The following is a 13,024-nucleotide window of genomic DNA, read 5'->3' on the forward strand; positions in this document are numbered from 1 at the left end:
TTTAGGGTTAGCCACAAGAACCAATTCATTTAGCACCAAAGTGGTCCAGAATAGTGCAGAAGTGGTTTTTTAGGGTTATCTACAAGAATGCATTCATTTTGCACCAAAGTGGTCCACAATAGTGCGGAAGTGGTTTTTAGGGTTATCCACAAGAACCCATTCATTTAGCCCCAAAGTGGTTTAAATAGTGCATAAGTGGTTTTTAGCTATAAGAACCCATTCGTTTAGCCCCAAAGTGGTTTAAATAGTGCAGAAGTGGTTTTTTAAGGTTAGCCATAAGAACCCATTCATTTAGCACCAAAGTGGTCCACAATAGTGCAGAAGTGGTTTTTTAGGGTTATCCATAAGAACCCATTCATTTAGCCCCAAAGTGGTTTAAATAGTGCAGAAGTGGTTTTTTAGGGTTATCCACAAGAACCCATTCATTTAGCCCCAATGTGGTCCACAAAAGTGCAGAAGGTGGTTTTTAGGGTTATCCACAATAACCCATTCATTTAGCACCAAAGTGGTCCACAATAGTGCAGAAGTGGTTTTTTAGGGTTATCTACAAGAATGCATTCATTTTGCACCAAAGTGGTCCAGAATAGTGCAGAAGTGGTTTTTTAGGGTTATCTACAAGAATGCATTCATTTTGCACCAAAGTGGTCCACAATAGTGCATAAGTGGTTTTTGAGGGTTAGCCATAAGAACCCATTCATTTAGCCCCAATGTGGTTTAAATAGTACAGAAGTGGTTTTTTAGGTTTATACACAAGAACCAATTCATTTAGCACCAAAGTGGTCCAGAATAGTGCAGAAGTGGTTTTTTAGGGTTATCTACAAGAATGCATTCATTTTGCACCAAAGTGGTCCACAATAGTGCGGAAGTGGTTTTTAGGGTTATCCACAAGAACCCATTCATTTAGCCCCAAAGTGGTTTAAATAGTGCAGAAGTGGTTTTTTAGGGTTATCCACAAGAACCCATTCATTTAGCCCCAATGTGGTCCACAAAAGTGCAGAAGGTGGTTTTTAGGGTTATCCACAAGAACCAATTCATTTAGCACCAAAGTGGTCCAGAATAGTGCAGAAGTGGTTTTTTAGGGTTATCTACAAGAATGCATTCATTTTGCACCAAAGTGGTCCACAATAGTGCGGAAGTGGTTTTTAGGGTTATCCACAAGAACCCATTCATTTAGCCCCAAAGTGGTTTAAATAGTGCATAAGTGGTTTTTTAGGGTTAGCTATAAGAACCCATTCATTTAGCCCCAAAGTGGTTTAAATAGTGCAGAAGTGGTTTTTTAGGGTTAGCCATAAGAACCCATTCATTTAGCACCAAAGTGGTCCACAATAGTGCAGAAGTGGTTTTTTAGGGTTATCCATAAGAACCCATTCATTTAGCCCCAAAGTGGTTTAAATAGTGCAGAAGTGGTTTTTTAGGGTTATCCACAAGAACCCATTCATTTAGCCCCAATGTGGTCCACAAAAGTGCAGAAAGTGGTTTTTAGGGTTATCCACAATAACCCATTCATTTAGCACCAAAGTGGTCCACAATAGTGCAGAAGTGGTTTTTTAGGGTTATCTACAATAACCCTTTCATTTAGCACCAAAGTGGTCCACAATAGTGCAGAAGTGGTTTTTTAGGGTTATCTACAAGAATGCATTCATTTTGCACCAAAGTGGTCCAGAATAGTGCAGAAGTGGTTTTTTAGGGTTATCTACAAGAATGCATTCATTTTGCACCAAAGTGGTCCACAATAGTGCATAAGTGGTTTTTTAGGGTTAGCCATAAGAACCCATTCATTTAGCCCCAATGTGGTTTAAATAGTACAGAAGTGGTTTTTTAGGTTTATACACAAGAACCAATTCATGTAGCACCAAAGTGGTCCAGAATAGTGCAGAAGTGGTTTTTTAGGGTTATCTACAAGAATGCATTCATTTTGCACCAAAGTGGTCCACAATAGTGCGGAAGTGGTTTTTAGGGTTATCCACAAGAACCCATTCATTTAGCCCCAAAGTGGTTTAAATAGTGCAGAAGTGTTTTTTTAGGGTTATCCACAAGAACCCATTCATTTAGCCCCAATGTGGTCCACAAAAGTGCAGAAGGTGGTTTTTAGGGTTATCCACAAGAACCAATTCATTTAGCACCAAAGTGGTCCAGAATAGTGCAGAAGTGGTTTTTTAGGGTTATCTACAATAACCCATTCATTTAGCACCAAAGTGGTCCACAACAGTGCAGAAGTGGTTTTTTAGGTTTATACACAAGAACCAATTCATTTAGCACCAAAGTGGTCCAGAATAGTGCAGAAGTGGTTTTTTAGGGTTATCTACAAGAATGCATTCATTTTGCACCAAAGTGGTCCACAATAGTGCGGAAGTGGTTTTTAGGGTTATCCACAAGAACCCATTCATTTAGCCCCAAAGTGGTTTAAGACACAAATAAGATTGATAGAGGTAGTTGCATCACTGGGTCAATACTAGAGTAATTAGAATCTTCAGGGAGTTTTTACACATGATCTGTATGGCAGTCGACAAAAAAACTGTATATATAACTGAGGGCACCAGGTATGGAAAACAGAAAAGTAAGTGTTGATGGAACTATGAGCATACTAACAAATGATGAGTGACTGTGGACATTTTAAGCAGATAGACAAATTGCTACACAAAGAAACCATTTAGGGATTATAATTGTTTTCTTTTACAGCAAATGAGGTTGTAATTTTTTTTTTTAACTTGACATCTGGATTTGTTTCCAAATATACTGAAAAGGAGTGATGGAAAATTCTTCTGCAGAGTTCACATTTGTCCTTCATGGACTAAATGACACAAGAACAAACAAACAGATTTACTTTGGATTTGGTCTTGTTGTCTACACTGTGACTGTCCTGGTAAATTCAGCATTAGTCATAACAATTATTCTGGATAAGACACTTCATGAACCTATGTATCTGTTCATATGCAATTTGTTTGTTAATGGAATGTGTGGTGCTTCTGCTTTTTATCCAAAGATCCTTTATGATCTTTTATCAGATATCCGTGTTATTTCATACACAGCATGCCTGATACAAATATATTTTATTGTCTTTTATACTTTGTGTGAGTTCACATGTTTAACTGTCATGGCATATGACAGATATGTAGCCATTTGTAAGCCTTTGGAATATTTCACTATTATGACACATCAGAAGGTTATGAAGCTACTGGCTTTTAGTTGGCTCATGTCCTTTTTGCAAACATCCATCGGGGCAGTGTTGACAGCAAGGCTGGTTTTATGTGGTAATGACATTGACAAGCTGTACTGCTCTAATTGGGAGGTCGTTAAGTTGTCTTGCACAGATGTGATTCTGAACAATGTGTATGGGTACTTCCTCATTTTGTCTCATGTTTCCCAAGCTGTGCTCATTATTGTGTCATATATTCACATCATCAGAGCTTGCTTGTGGTCCAAGACAGGGAGGGTTAAATTCATGCAGACATGCATTCCCCATTTAATCACCCTCATGAATTTCAGTGTCTCCCTAATCTTTGATGTCATGTATTCTCGCTATGGCAAAAGCCAGGGGCTGCAAGCTCTTCGCAATATCTTGGGTATGGAGTATCTTGTTGCACCTGCTCTCCTAAACCCTATAATATATGGAATAAACCTCAGTAAGATACAACAGCGGTTTGTGAAAATGTACAACCACAGACTTAAAGCTGTGAGTTGATATTGATAACAGTAAAACATTCAATTCAATTCACTTTATTGATCCCACGAGTGGGAAATTCAAGCACAAAATGGACATACGTTAAAGCGACAGAGAATAGATGTACCGTGTAATGATGAGAAGGCAGAGCCCTGTGTGCTTTGTGTCATATGAACAGTAGGCACAAAGATAATTCAAATCAGAATTTGGCAGTGAGCTTTTTTATTGCCCAAGAACTGTTTTAATTCATAGTTTTAAAATAGCCTGCCGTATTCACCTTTACAACCATGCAATAGAGGTTACTGTTAAAGTAATATTTATTTTTCATGAAACATTCTTAAAAGTATAATCGCATTACATCAGAATACTTTTAACTTTAATATTTGCATTTATATAAATTTTTTATGCTCTTTGTCTATGTTAATACTTTAACTGAAACACTTACTCTAACAAAAGAATTACAACAGTCTGCCTGTATTCATCATGTAGGAAATGTCTTCTGTGAAGGTGGTCCTCCCTTCCTGTCAGTCAACATGCCTGTGGATAGAAGGATTTTGGAGAAAAGTTTTGAAACAAACCAAGGATTGAAAGAAGAGAATGGTTTCATATCAATGACATTAAAATTGATTACAACAGCTTTAAATGGCCTCTAAAAGTGTTTCAAATAGCAATTGTATATGAGAGTATTCAATCAAAGAGCAATACCACCATTTATTCTTTGATAGTTGTATGACTATAGTCAGACCCTGCCATAAACAAAATTACAATTTGCCAATTTACCTTTTCATGGTTTCCCCCTCCCTGGTGTGAAGGATCCCACGGCAATGCCTCCTCGTGTTCTTGGTCTTGGTTAGTGCTTTGGTAATTTCCTCGGGTTTCTATGTGCTAAGCTTGCTATATCAATAGAGCGATGGTCATAAAGACATGATACAGAAAAGTAATGAAGCACCATCACTTGATGTTCAAGGACAATTCTCCTCCAAAAAGGTACAGTTTAATAATAGATAAATACATTTTTAAAACCTTCAGATGAAAGCAGATGCATGAAATGGTTTTTAATATGTAGCCTTTGTCTAGCATCTATTCTGTTGGATAATGCTTTAATTTGTTTAGGTTTCAAAACGCAATTTTATTTAACTGTCCCAAACGGAGGTCAAAAGGGAAGCACAGCTAGAGACAAATAATGTCCCCCTCCCATGTTCCCAGGTAGGACATTTTAGGATAGGACAAGATATGTCATTGGTACATGAGGTGGAACAAAATTGAGTACCCAAGGTCTGCAGTTACCCCAGTCTTATTTTAGAAAATCTGAGCCAATTTTGATATTGGTAAAGTGACTGTGTGGTAAAATGTCAGTGTGCCGGATATTATTTTGAGCTATACATTTCTGGAATTAAGCTATTCCTCAGTCTATACTTTATGCTCTACAACCTCCTGCCTGAGGGAGGGGGACAAAAAGTATGTGTGCTTGGTCAGTGGGGTCGTACTTGATGCAGAGGGCACTCTTCCTACATCTGGAGGTATAAATTTATGTGGTGGTGGGGAGGCTGGTACGTTGACAGGCCTCTCCCCGAGGGAGGCTGATCAGAGTTTCATAGTGATGGTGCTCCATGCTCTAGTCTCACCCTTCGTTGCTGGTCTGGGGTCAGACTGCTGGGCACTGGGCAATCTTGGAGAATGCTCCCCTTGGGACTCTTTTCTCATCTGCTTCTTCTTTCTAATGTTTATTTATTTATTTTAAATTTGTGGTCATTTTTCTAATCCATTATAGTTTTTATATAAACTCTCTTGTTTATTTTCCTGTAAAGTGTCCTTGTGTGTCCTGAAAGGCGCTTATAAATAAAATTCTATTATTATTATTATTGGGGGCAGGGCTCAGTCATGGTACAGCCCCTCCCCCGGGCCTGTTGGTGTATGTGGTTACCTTTGTCTGTGTCTATCTATGAGTATGTGCTTTTGCTTTTCTTCTTAATGTTGTGTGTCTTGGTTATGTTCATGTATTTAAGTAAAGTCTATGTCTTTACAGTTCTTGTCATATGTCATCCACAACGTAGTGTCCCCCGAAACTACATGACCTGAAATGAAGGAGTTAATGGTGAAGGAGATGGAGATGATGGTTAATTGGATCCAGTGGGCATTGCTGGAAGTCAGGAGTTGATGGATATTATCTGAGTAGAGAGGGTAGAAAGAAGGTTAGAGATACTGCAATCTCAGGAGTAAGAAGGGATGAAGGAGGAGTGGGGGAGGGTTAAGGAGAGAAGAAAAAATGCTAAATAGCTTGAGTGGGTTGGATGCGAATGATTCAAATTTCTGTCTGCAGTGGGCCGACTTTGCCTATGTGACTTCCAATGAGAACTTTGAAAGGTGAGCCTGATATGAGCTGAGGTCTGAATCTTGGTGACTCTGTTTCCACTGCTTCTCTACATTTCTTAGTTTTCTCCTGTGGCTGCATAGCACTTCCATTAGCCAGGGGTGGATGGGTCAGATCATCAGATTATTGATTGATGAAGAGAGGAAAGTATTTGTAATTGTGTCCAGGGAGAGAGAAGAAAGACAGTCCTGGTGAGGATGGGAGGTCAAGATTATAGCAGCAAGGGTTGAGGGAGTGATGATTTAGATGGAAGTAAGAATAATGTATGGAGGAAGTGTGAGTGGAAATGGCAGGAAGGGAAAGAGAAGGATAGAAGGTGATGGTCTGAGAGGTGAAGTGGGGTGGCTGTAATGTCCGATGTTCCAGTGGCTCATGTAAAGACCAAGTCCAGAATGTTGCCAACAACAAAAATACAACTGCCACTGTGGACAGGGGCGAACAGTAGTGGGCCCACTGTACCGTGACAGTACATGCTTATTTATGATAAATATCTGTTAATAAGATGATTCCAGTATTTTTAACTATTGACACAGTTACAGTGGGGGGGGAAAGTATTTAGTCAGTTACCAATTGTGCAAGTTCTCCCACTTAAAAAGATGAGAGAGGCCTGTAATTTACATAATAGTTAGACCTCAACTATGTCTCAACATCAACAGACCTCAACAGAAATTTAGATTTTTTAAGAATTTATTTGCAAATTATGGTGGAAAACGTATTTGGTCACCTACAAAAAAGCAAGATTTCTGGCTGTCACAGATCTGTAACCTCTTTTTTAAGAGAGAGTTGTGGCAGTTCACTGCTGAATCGTTTTGGTCCCCATGCTTTATCTCTCTCAGTCTTCTCTTGTTGGTATCGTGCTGCATTTGTTGGTGTTTTGCCACGATTGCATTTTTTCTCTCTCTTGCTCCCTTTGTTCTTTCGAGTACTTACCTCCTGCGCCGCTCCCTGGCCTATCTCAAGTTTTCTCCCACTACTATATTCCTGTGCAGTTCATGACAGACATGAGAAGATAAGCATACCAGGAAATCTGTTTACAATAATGTAATATCGATCATTAGATGCATGTACTCGCTATACATAGAACGCTAAAGTCAGCAACATTCTATAGACAGTGATGGTTTAGTTACCTTGAAAAAGTAATATGATTACTGAGTACTGATTACTCCTTTAAAAAGTAACTAAGTTACATATTACTGTCACGGTGAGGCGGCCGCCTCCGTCCACAGCGGCTGTTGTTGTTGTTGTTTGGTGACGTCATGTGCGTCCCTCAGGTGGGCGGAGCCCATGATCCGTCTCACCTGAGGGTCGTTTGTTTGCCTATTATGTCTTGTCTTTGTACCAGTTGACCGCTGGTCATTATATCCTTAATTTGGATCTTTTGCACGGGTTTTGGTTTGCACACTTTCTATTAAACCATCCTTTTTCCCTGAGACTTGGCGTGATCGCTTCCTTTTCAGTTGCTCACACCGCCCGTCACAATTACTTGATTTTAAAAGTAACTACATTAGATTACAGGTTACTTTAGTAGTTACATTCAGCAGCAAAATGAGTTTTTCCAATACTCACTTTATTGGAAGTGCATTTTAACAATGTATCTCCTGACATTACGTTTATGTGGCTGCACAGTATTATTTGTAAATATATTTGTAAACATAATACAAGAGAACTGTTCAGTCAGACAGCCATTTGTTGTGAAACAAAATACCATTACAATTTCAAGCATTTTTAAGTAGGCTACGTTAGCCAAAATTGCAGCACTTTTCAAACCTGGAACACAATGCAACATTAAAATTTGTCAGGTAAATGTTCCTTCCCCTGTTTTCGAGGGGTATTCCTTTACACTACCACATATCGTTACGGACAACACTGCAAAGAATGACGTGAACGCTTTCGCGCTCTCACAGGTTTGCGCGCAGCATGCAGAGTCGAGCGCTACAGTCGGATGCAAAAGTATAACTGAGCCAGGAAGAAAGGAAAAATATATATTTTTACTAAGGAAAATAAAAATAGTAACACACAGTTATTTGGATAAGTAACTTTAATCTGATTACTGGACTGGAAATATTACTTGTTACTGAAAAAAGTGGTAAGATTAGAGTAACGCGTTACTGACATAACTGTCTATAGATTAATTCCAAATGTCCATATAGCTGGACATAAATGTTTTGCTCAAAATTTGGGACTGTGAAAATAACTTTCCATTGTTGGTATAATTATTTTTCATATCAGTTTATGGGTACGCTCCAACGTTGTTTGCTGACCAGGAGAAAGATGTGCCTGTGCCAGCTTTGGTGAAACGGTGTCGGCTGACCTGGCAGAGGCCCTGCAGGACCTTACTAGTAGCATCCTCCAGGTACCACCGTAGCGCTGACAAGCAGCGACTCCCTGCCACGTCCTTCCGTCCGGGTCAGAGAGTGTGGTTGTCGGCGAAGGACCTGCCGGTTCGGGGAGCCACCTGGAAATTGGCTCCGTTACCTGGGTCCATTGAAGATCCGGTATCTTACCGTCTGCTGTTTCCCCCATCGCTCAGGGTCCATCCGGTCTTTCATATGTCTCGCCTCCAGCTGGTACTGTATCACCTACCTCTGGCTCCGCCACCCCCTCGGATCATTGATTGGGCTCCGGCCTAGAGGCCATGATCAGTACCTGATGGACTGGGAGGGGTACGGTCCTGAGGAGCTTTTGCCTCCCTGCATTTTCTCCTGGTGTTTTTGCTAGACCAGTGTTTTGCTGTTGAAAGAGCCATATTGGACCAAAAAAACAAAAAACAAATATGTCTGGAGCCGCAAAAAATGTAAAGCCATATAAGCCTTATAATGAAGGCAACACCTATATGTATCTATATTAGCCTACTATCAAAGTTAGCTATAACTTTTGGCAACTTTTCAAGATCACTTGAAATTGAATTTCATTAAGAATGTTGGTGTCATGTTTGTCTCCTACAAAAACTATATAAAACAAAAAATATATTTCTCTCCCCCATCTTTTTACATTTTCAAACATTTTTGAAAAAGCTCCAGGGAACGCTAGGGTAGCGCCAAAGAGCCGCATGCGGCTCTAGAGCCATGGGTTGCCGACCCCCGTGCTAGACTGAGTTTTTGAATGAGCTTTGGTTTGAGTTTTCCACGCTCTTTAAGTTGGAGTTTTTCCCTAATTCCCTGTGTTTGTCTGCTTCTCTCGCTTTTCAGCATTTACTGTTGTTACTACTTGTGCAAGCCGGCACTTGGGTCCACCTTTTCACAGTATTTTCACTCACAGCATTATATCAACTGTGGGAGCAATAATTAGAAAATGGAAGACCTTCAAGACCACTGATAATCTCCCTCGATTCTCCACACAAGATCTAAGCCAGTTGGGGCAAAATGATCACAAGAACGGTGAGCAAAAATCCCAGAACCACACGGGGGAACCTAGTGAAGGACCTGCTGAAAGCTAGAACCAACATTAAAAAGGTTACAGTCAGTAACATACTACGCTGCCAGGGACTCAGATCCTGCAGTGCCAGACATGTCCCCCTGCGTAAGCCAGTACATATCCGGCCCCATCTAAAGTTTGCTAGAGAGCATTTGGATGTTCCAGAAGAATACAGGGAGAATGTCATATGGTCAGATGAAACCAAAGTAGAGATGTTTGGTACAAATACAACTCATCGCGTTTGGAGGAGAGTGAATGCTGAGTTGCGTCCAAAGAACACCATACCTCCTGTGAAGCATGGAGGTGGCAACACCATGCATTGGGAATGTTTCTCTGCAAAGGGCAACATGAAAGAATGAATGGGGTCATGTATTGTAAGAAAATGAGTGCAAACCTCCTTCCATTAGTAAGGGCATTGAAGATGAAACGTCTTTCAGCATGACAATGATCCCAAGCACACTGCCAGGGCAACAAAGGAGTGGCTTTGTAAGATATATTACAAAGTCCTAGAGTGGCCTAGCTAGTCTCCAGATCCCAACCCCATAGAAAACCTTTGGAGGGAGTTGAAAGTCTGTGGTGCTTGCTGACAGCCGCAAAACATCACTGCTCTAGAGGAGATCTGCATAGAGGAATGGGCCAACATAAGGATATATAACAAAGTACTAGCATTAACTTTTGTTATTGACGAAATACTTATTTTTCACCATAATTTGCAAATAAATTCTTTAAAAATCAGACAGTGTGATTTTCTGAATTTTTGTTTCTCATATTGTCTCTCATAGCTGAGGTCTACCTATGATGTCAATTACAGGCCTCTCTCATCTCTTTAAGTGGGAGAATTTGCACAATTGGTGACTGTAAATTACACCTTCAGGGAGTTTATGCACAGCATCATTTGCATAACAGACTACAAAAAAAATCTATATATAAGCTAGGGTGACCAAACGTCCATATTTCCCAGGACATGTCCGTATTTCACGTCCTGTCCCGGGTTTTTTTTTTTAAGTGAGGAAATGTCCTGGTTTTTAAATTATCTTCATACAGGCACTAGGGCACTGTGCACAGCGCTGTGTGTGACTTTCGTGAGTGACCATAGCGCGTGACTCCGCACACCTCGCGTGAACCAGCGCAAACGGCGGAGGCATTTATACTTGGCGCGTCACATTCTTTGCAGTGTTCTCCGAAACGATATGTGGTAGTATAAAGAAACACCTCCCAAAACAGGGGAATGAACATTTACCTGACGAATTTTAATGTTGCATTGTGTTCCAGGTTTGAAAAGTGCTGGAATTTAGGCTAAAGTGAGGGCAGCCCTGTTCTTTGTGACTGTCAGTACACAAGCAACAAGCAACCCCCCCACTCCAAGGTGTCCTGGTTTTCCCAAATGAAAATATGGACATCCTATATAAGCAAGCACACATAGAAAGCAGAAGTCGTTAAGGGACAGTGAGGATTTGACTGTCTAATGGGTGAACATCAGCAGGGATGTCATTTTTATTTTCTAGCAAATTATGTTTTTCTGTCTGAAACTGAAAACTGACATTGAAAATAAGTGATGGGAAATTCATCTGCAGAGTTTACGTTTGTGCTTCATGGACTTACTGACACAAAAACAAACATCCACATGTACTTTGGATTTGGTCTTGTTTTCTATATTGTGACAGTGTTGGTCAATTTGTTGCTAATTATGACAGTTATTTTGGATAAGACGCTTCATGAACCTATGTATCTTTTTATATGCAGTTTGTTTGTTAATGGAATATGTGGTGCTTCTGCCTTCTATCCAAATATCCTTGCTGATCTTTTATCTGACACTCATGTTATTTCATATACAGCATGTCTGACACAAATGTGTGTAATTTATTCTTATGTATTGTATGAATTCACATGTCTAACAGTCATGGCATATGACCGATATGTAGCTATTTGTAAACCTTTGGAATATCTGTGTATTATGACCCACCAGAAGGTTATAAAACTGCTTACTTGTATCTGTCTCTTCTCCATAACAGAGTCATTAATTGGTGCTGCACTGACCATCCGGCTTCCCTTATGTGGCAATGACATTGACAAGCTTTACTGCTCAAACTGGGAGGTTGTTAAACTCTCTTGCACAGATGTAACTGTGAACAATGTGTATGGGTACATTCTAATATTTTCTCATATTTCCCAAGGCATGTTCATCATTCTGTCATATATTCACATCATCAGAGTTTCATTACAGTCTAAAGCAGGAAGAGTTAAATTTATGCAAACATGCCTTCCTCATTTAATTACCCTCATGAATTTCAGTGTTTCCATAATCTTTGATGTCATGTATTCTCGCTATGGCAAAAGCCAGGGGTTGCAAGCTATGCGCAATATCTTGGGTATAGAGTATCTTGTTGTACCTCCCCTACTAAACCCCATAATATATGGAATAAACTTGTCCCACATACGGCAACAGTTTTTAAAAATGTTCAGGCACAAACTTGAAGCTGTGAGACAGAGCTGATATTGCTGTTCTGTGTAACAGTAACCCATCTGTCTCAATTCAGGCAATCAGTCTAGGATTACAGTTGCCTGTGGGCTGTTTCTAAGATAAATGGAAAGGACTCACACAAGGGGATTTCAAATCATAATCCATAGTGCTCTACATGTCTAAGCAATTTGTGATTATTATTACTGGGGGAATTTTCTGCTTCATGCATTTGACTCAATCTAAATATAGCTGCCTCAAATATTATTTAAAGTAAATAATTTTATAAAGATTTCTGTGTAGTAAAATACATCATGCATATACATTAGAATGAATTATGATTGCCTGTATTACTGAACTCATTCTAACAAATACATCACATAAAACAATGAAAATTCTCTAGTTGTGTGAATGATCAAGTTTAGTGGCTGACTTTCTTTCTTATTCCATCTTGTAATGCTTCAAAGAACTTGTCTTGTTGAACAAAAGAACAGCCATGTTAAATTATAAAATTTTAAACAAAACTTTGGCTGAAAGGCAGAATATTACCATAAAGCCATTCACTAAATCTGTTACTTTAACATTCTCTGGCTGTTTCCATTCAAGTTATTTTTTATGAAAATTGCTTTAGTGCTTAACATTTGGAAATAGAAATTGTCTTAATTCTAAAACATTGCATTCATAAGTTGTGTCATCAAGCATTTTATATGCTAAAGCAATTGAACATGAAAATGAGAAAAAAAAGTGCTTTTGCACTTAAAATGTTTGAACCAAGGTTATAATAGTTTTGGATTTTTCATTATAGTTTAGTTTTTATTTAATTGTGAATTTTTTTTCTAATTCAGTTAGTTTTAATTCGTTTTAGAACATATTTGCTAGTTCTTATTAGTAAATATTTTTTTAAGCTTAGTTTTAGTTTTGTTTTCATTAGTTCTAGTATTTGGTTCGAGTGAAAAACTAAAGGCTTTTTGAAGGCAATCGAGTCACACAGTCGTGTTGACATCCCAGTCTCAACACATTAACCAGTGCATCCTCCCGCTTGCAGTTTTCCTGCATATTAATTAACCAGCAGCTATTTGATCACTGAAGAAAATTGTCCATTATGGTTGTGTCCATCCCG

At 39.2% G+C, this 13,024-nt stretch overlaps 2 protein-coding genes across 2 annotated transcripts; both read left to right on the forward strand.

The window, feature by feature from the left end:
• The first annotated feature begins 2,749 nt into the window (after positions 1-2,749).
• LOC143477382 (olfactory receptor 4B13-like) lies at positions 2,750-3,682 on the forward strand. The gene has a single exon (XM_076975963.1). The coding sequence runs from the start codon at positions 2,750-2,752 to the stop codon at positions 3,680-3,682; it is 933 nt and encodes a 310-aa protein (XP_076832078.1).
• Positions 3,683-11,001: 7,319 nt separating this feature from the next.
• LOC143478242 (putative olfactory receptor 7A2) lies at positions 11,002-11,940 on the forward strand. Its single transcript, XM_076977216.1, has one exon. The coding sequence runs from the start codon at positions 11,002-11,004 to the stop codon at positions 11,938-11,940; it is 939 nt and encodes a 312-aa protein (XP_076833331.1).
• Positions 11,941-13,024: the final 1,084 nt, after the last annotated feature.

This window comes from Brachyhypopomus gauderio, chromosome 16, assembly GCF_052324685.1.
Source record: "Brachyhypopomus gauderio isolate BG-103 chromosome 16, BGAUD_0.2, whole genome shotgun sequence".
In the NCBI taxonomy this organism is placed as follows: domain Eukaryota; kingdom Metazoa; phylum Chordata; class Actinopteri; order Gymnotiformes; family Hypopomidae; genus Brachyhypopomus; species Brachyhypopomus gauderio.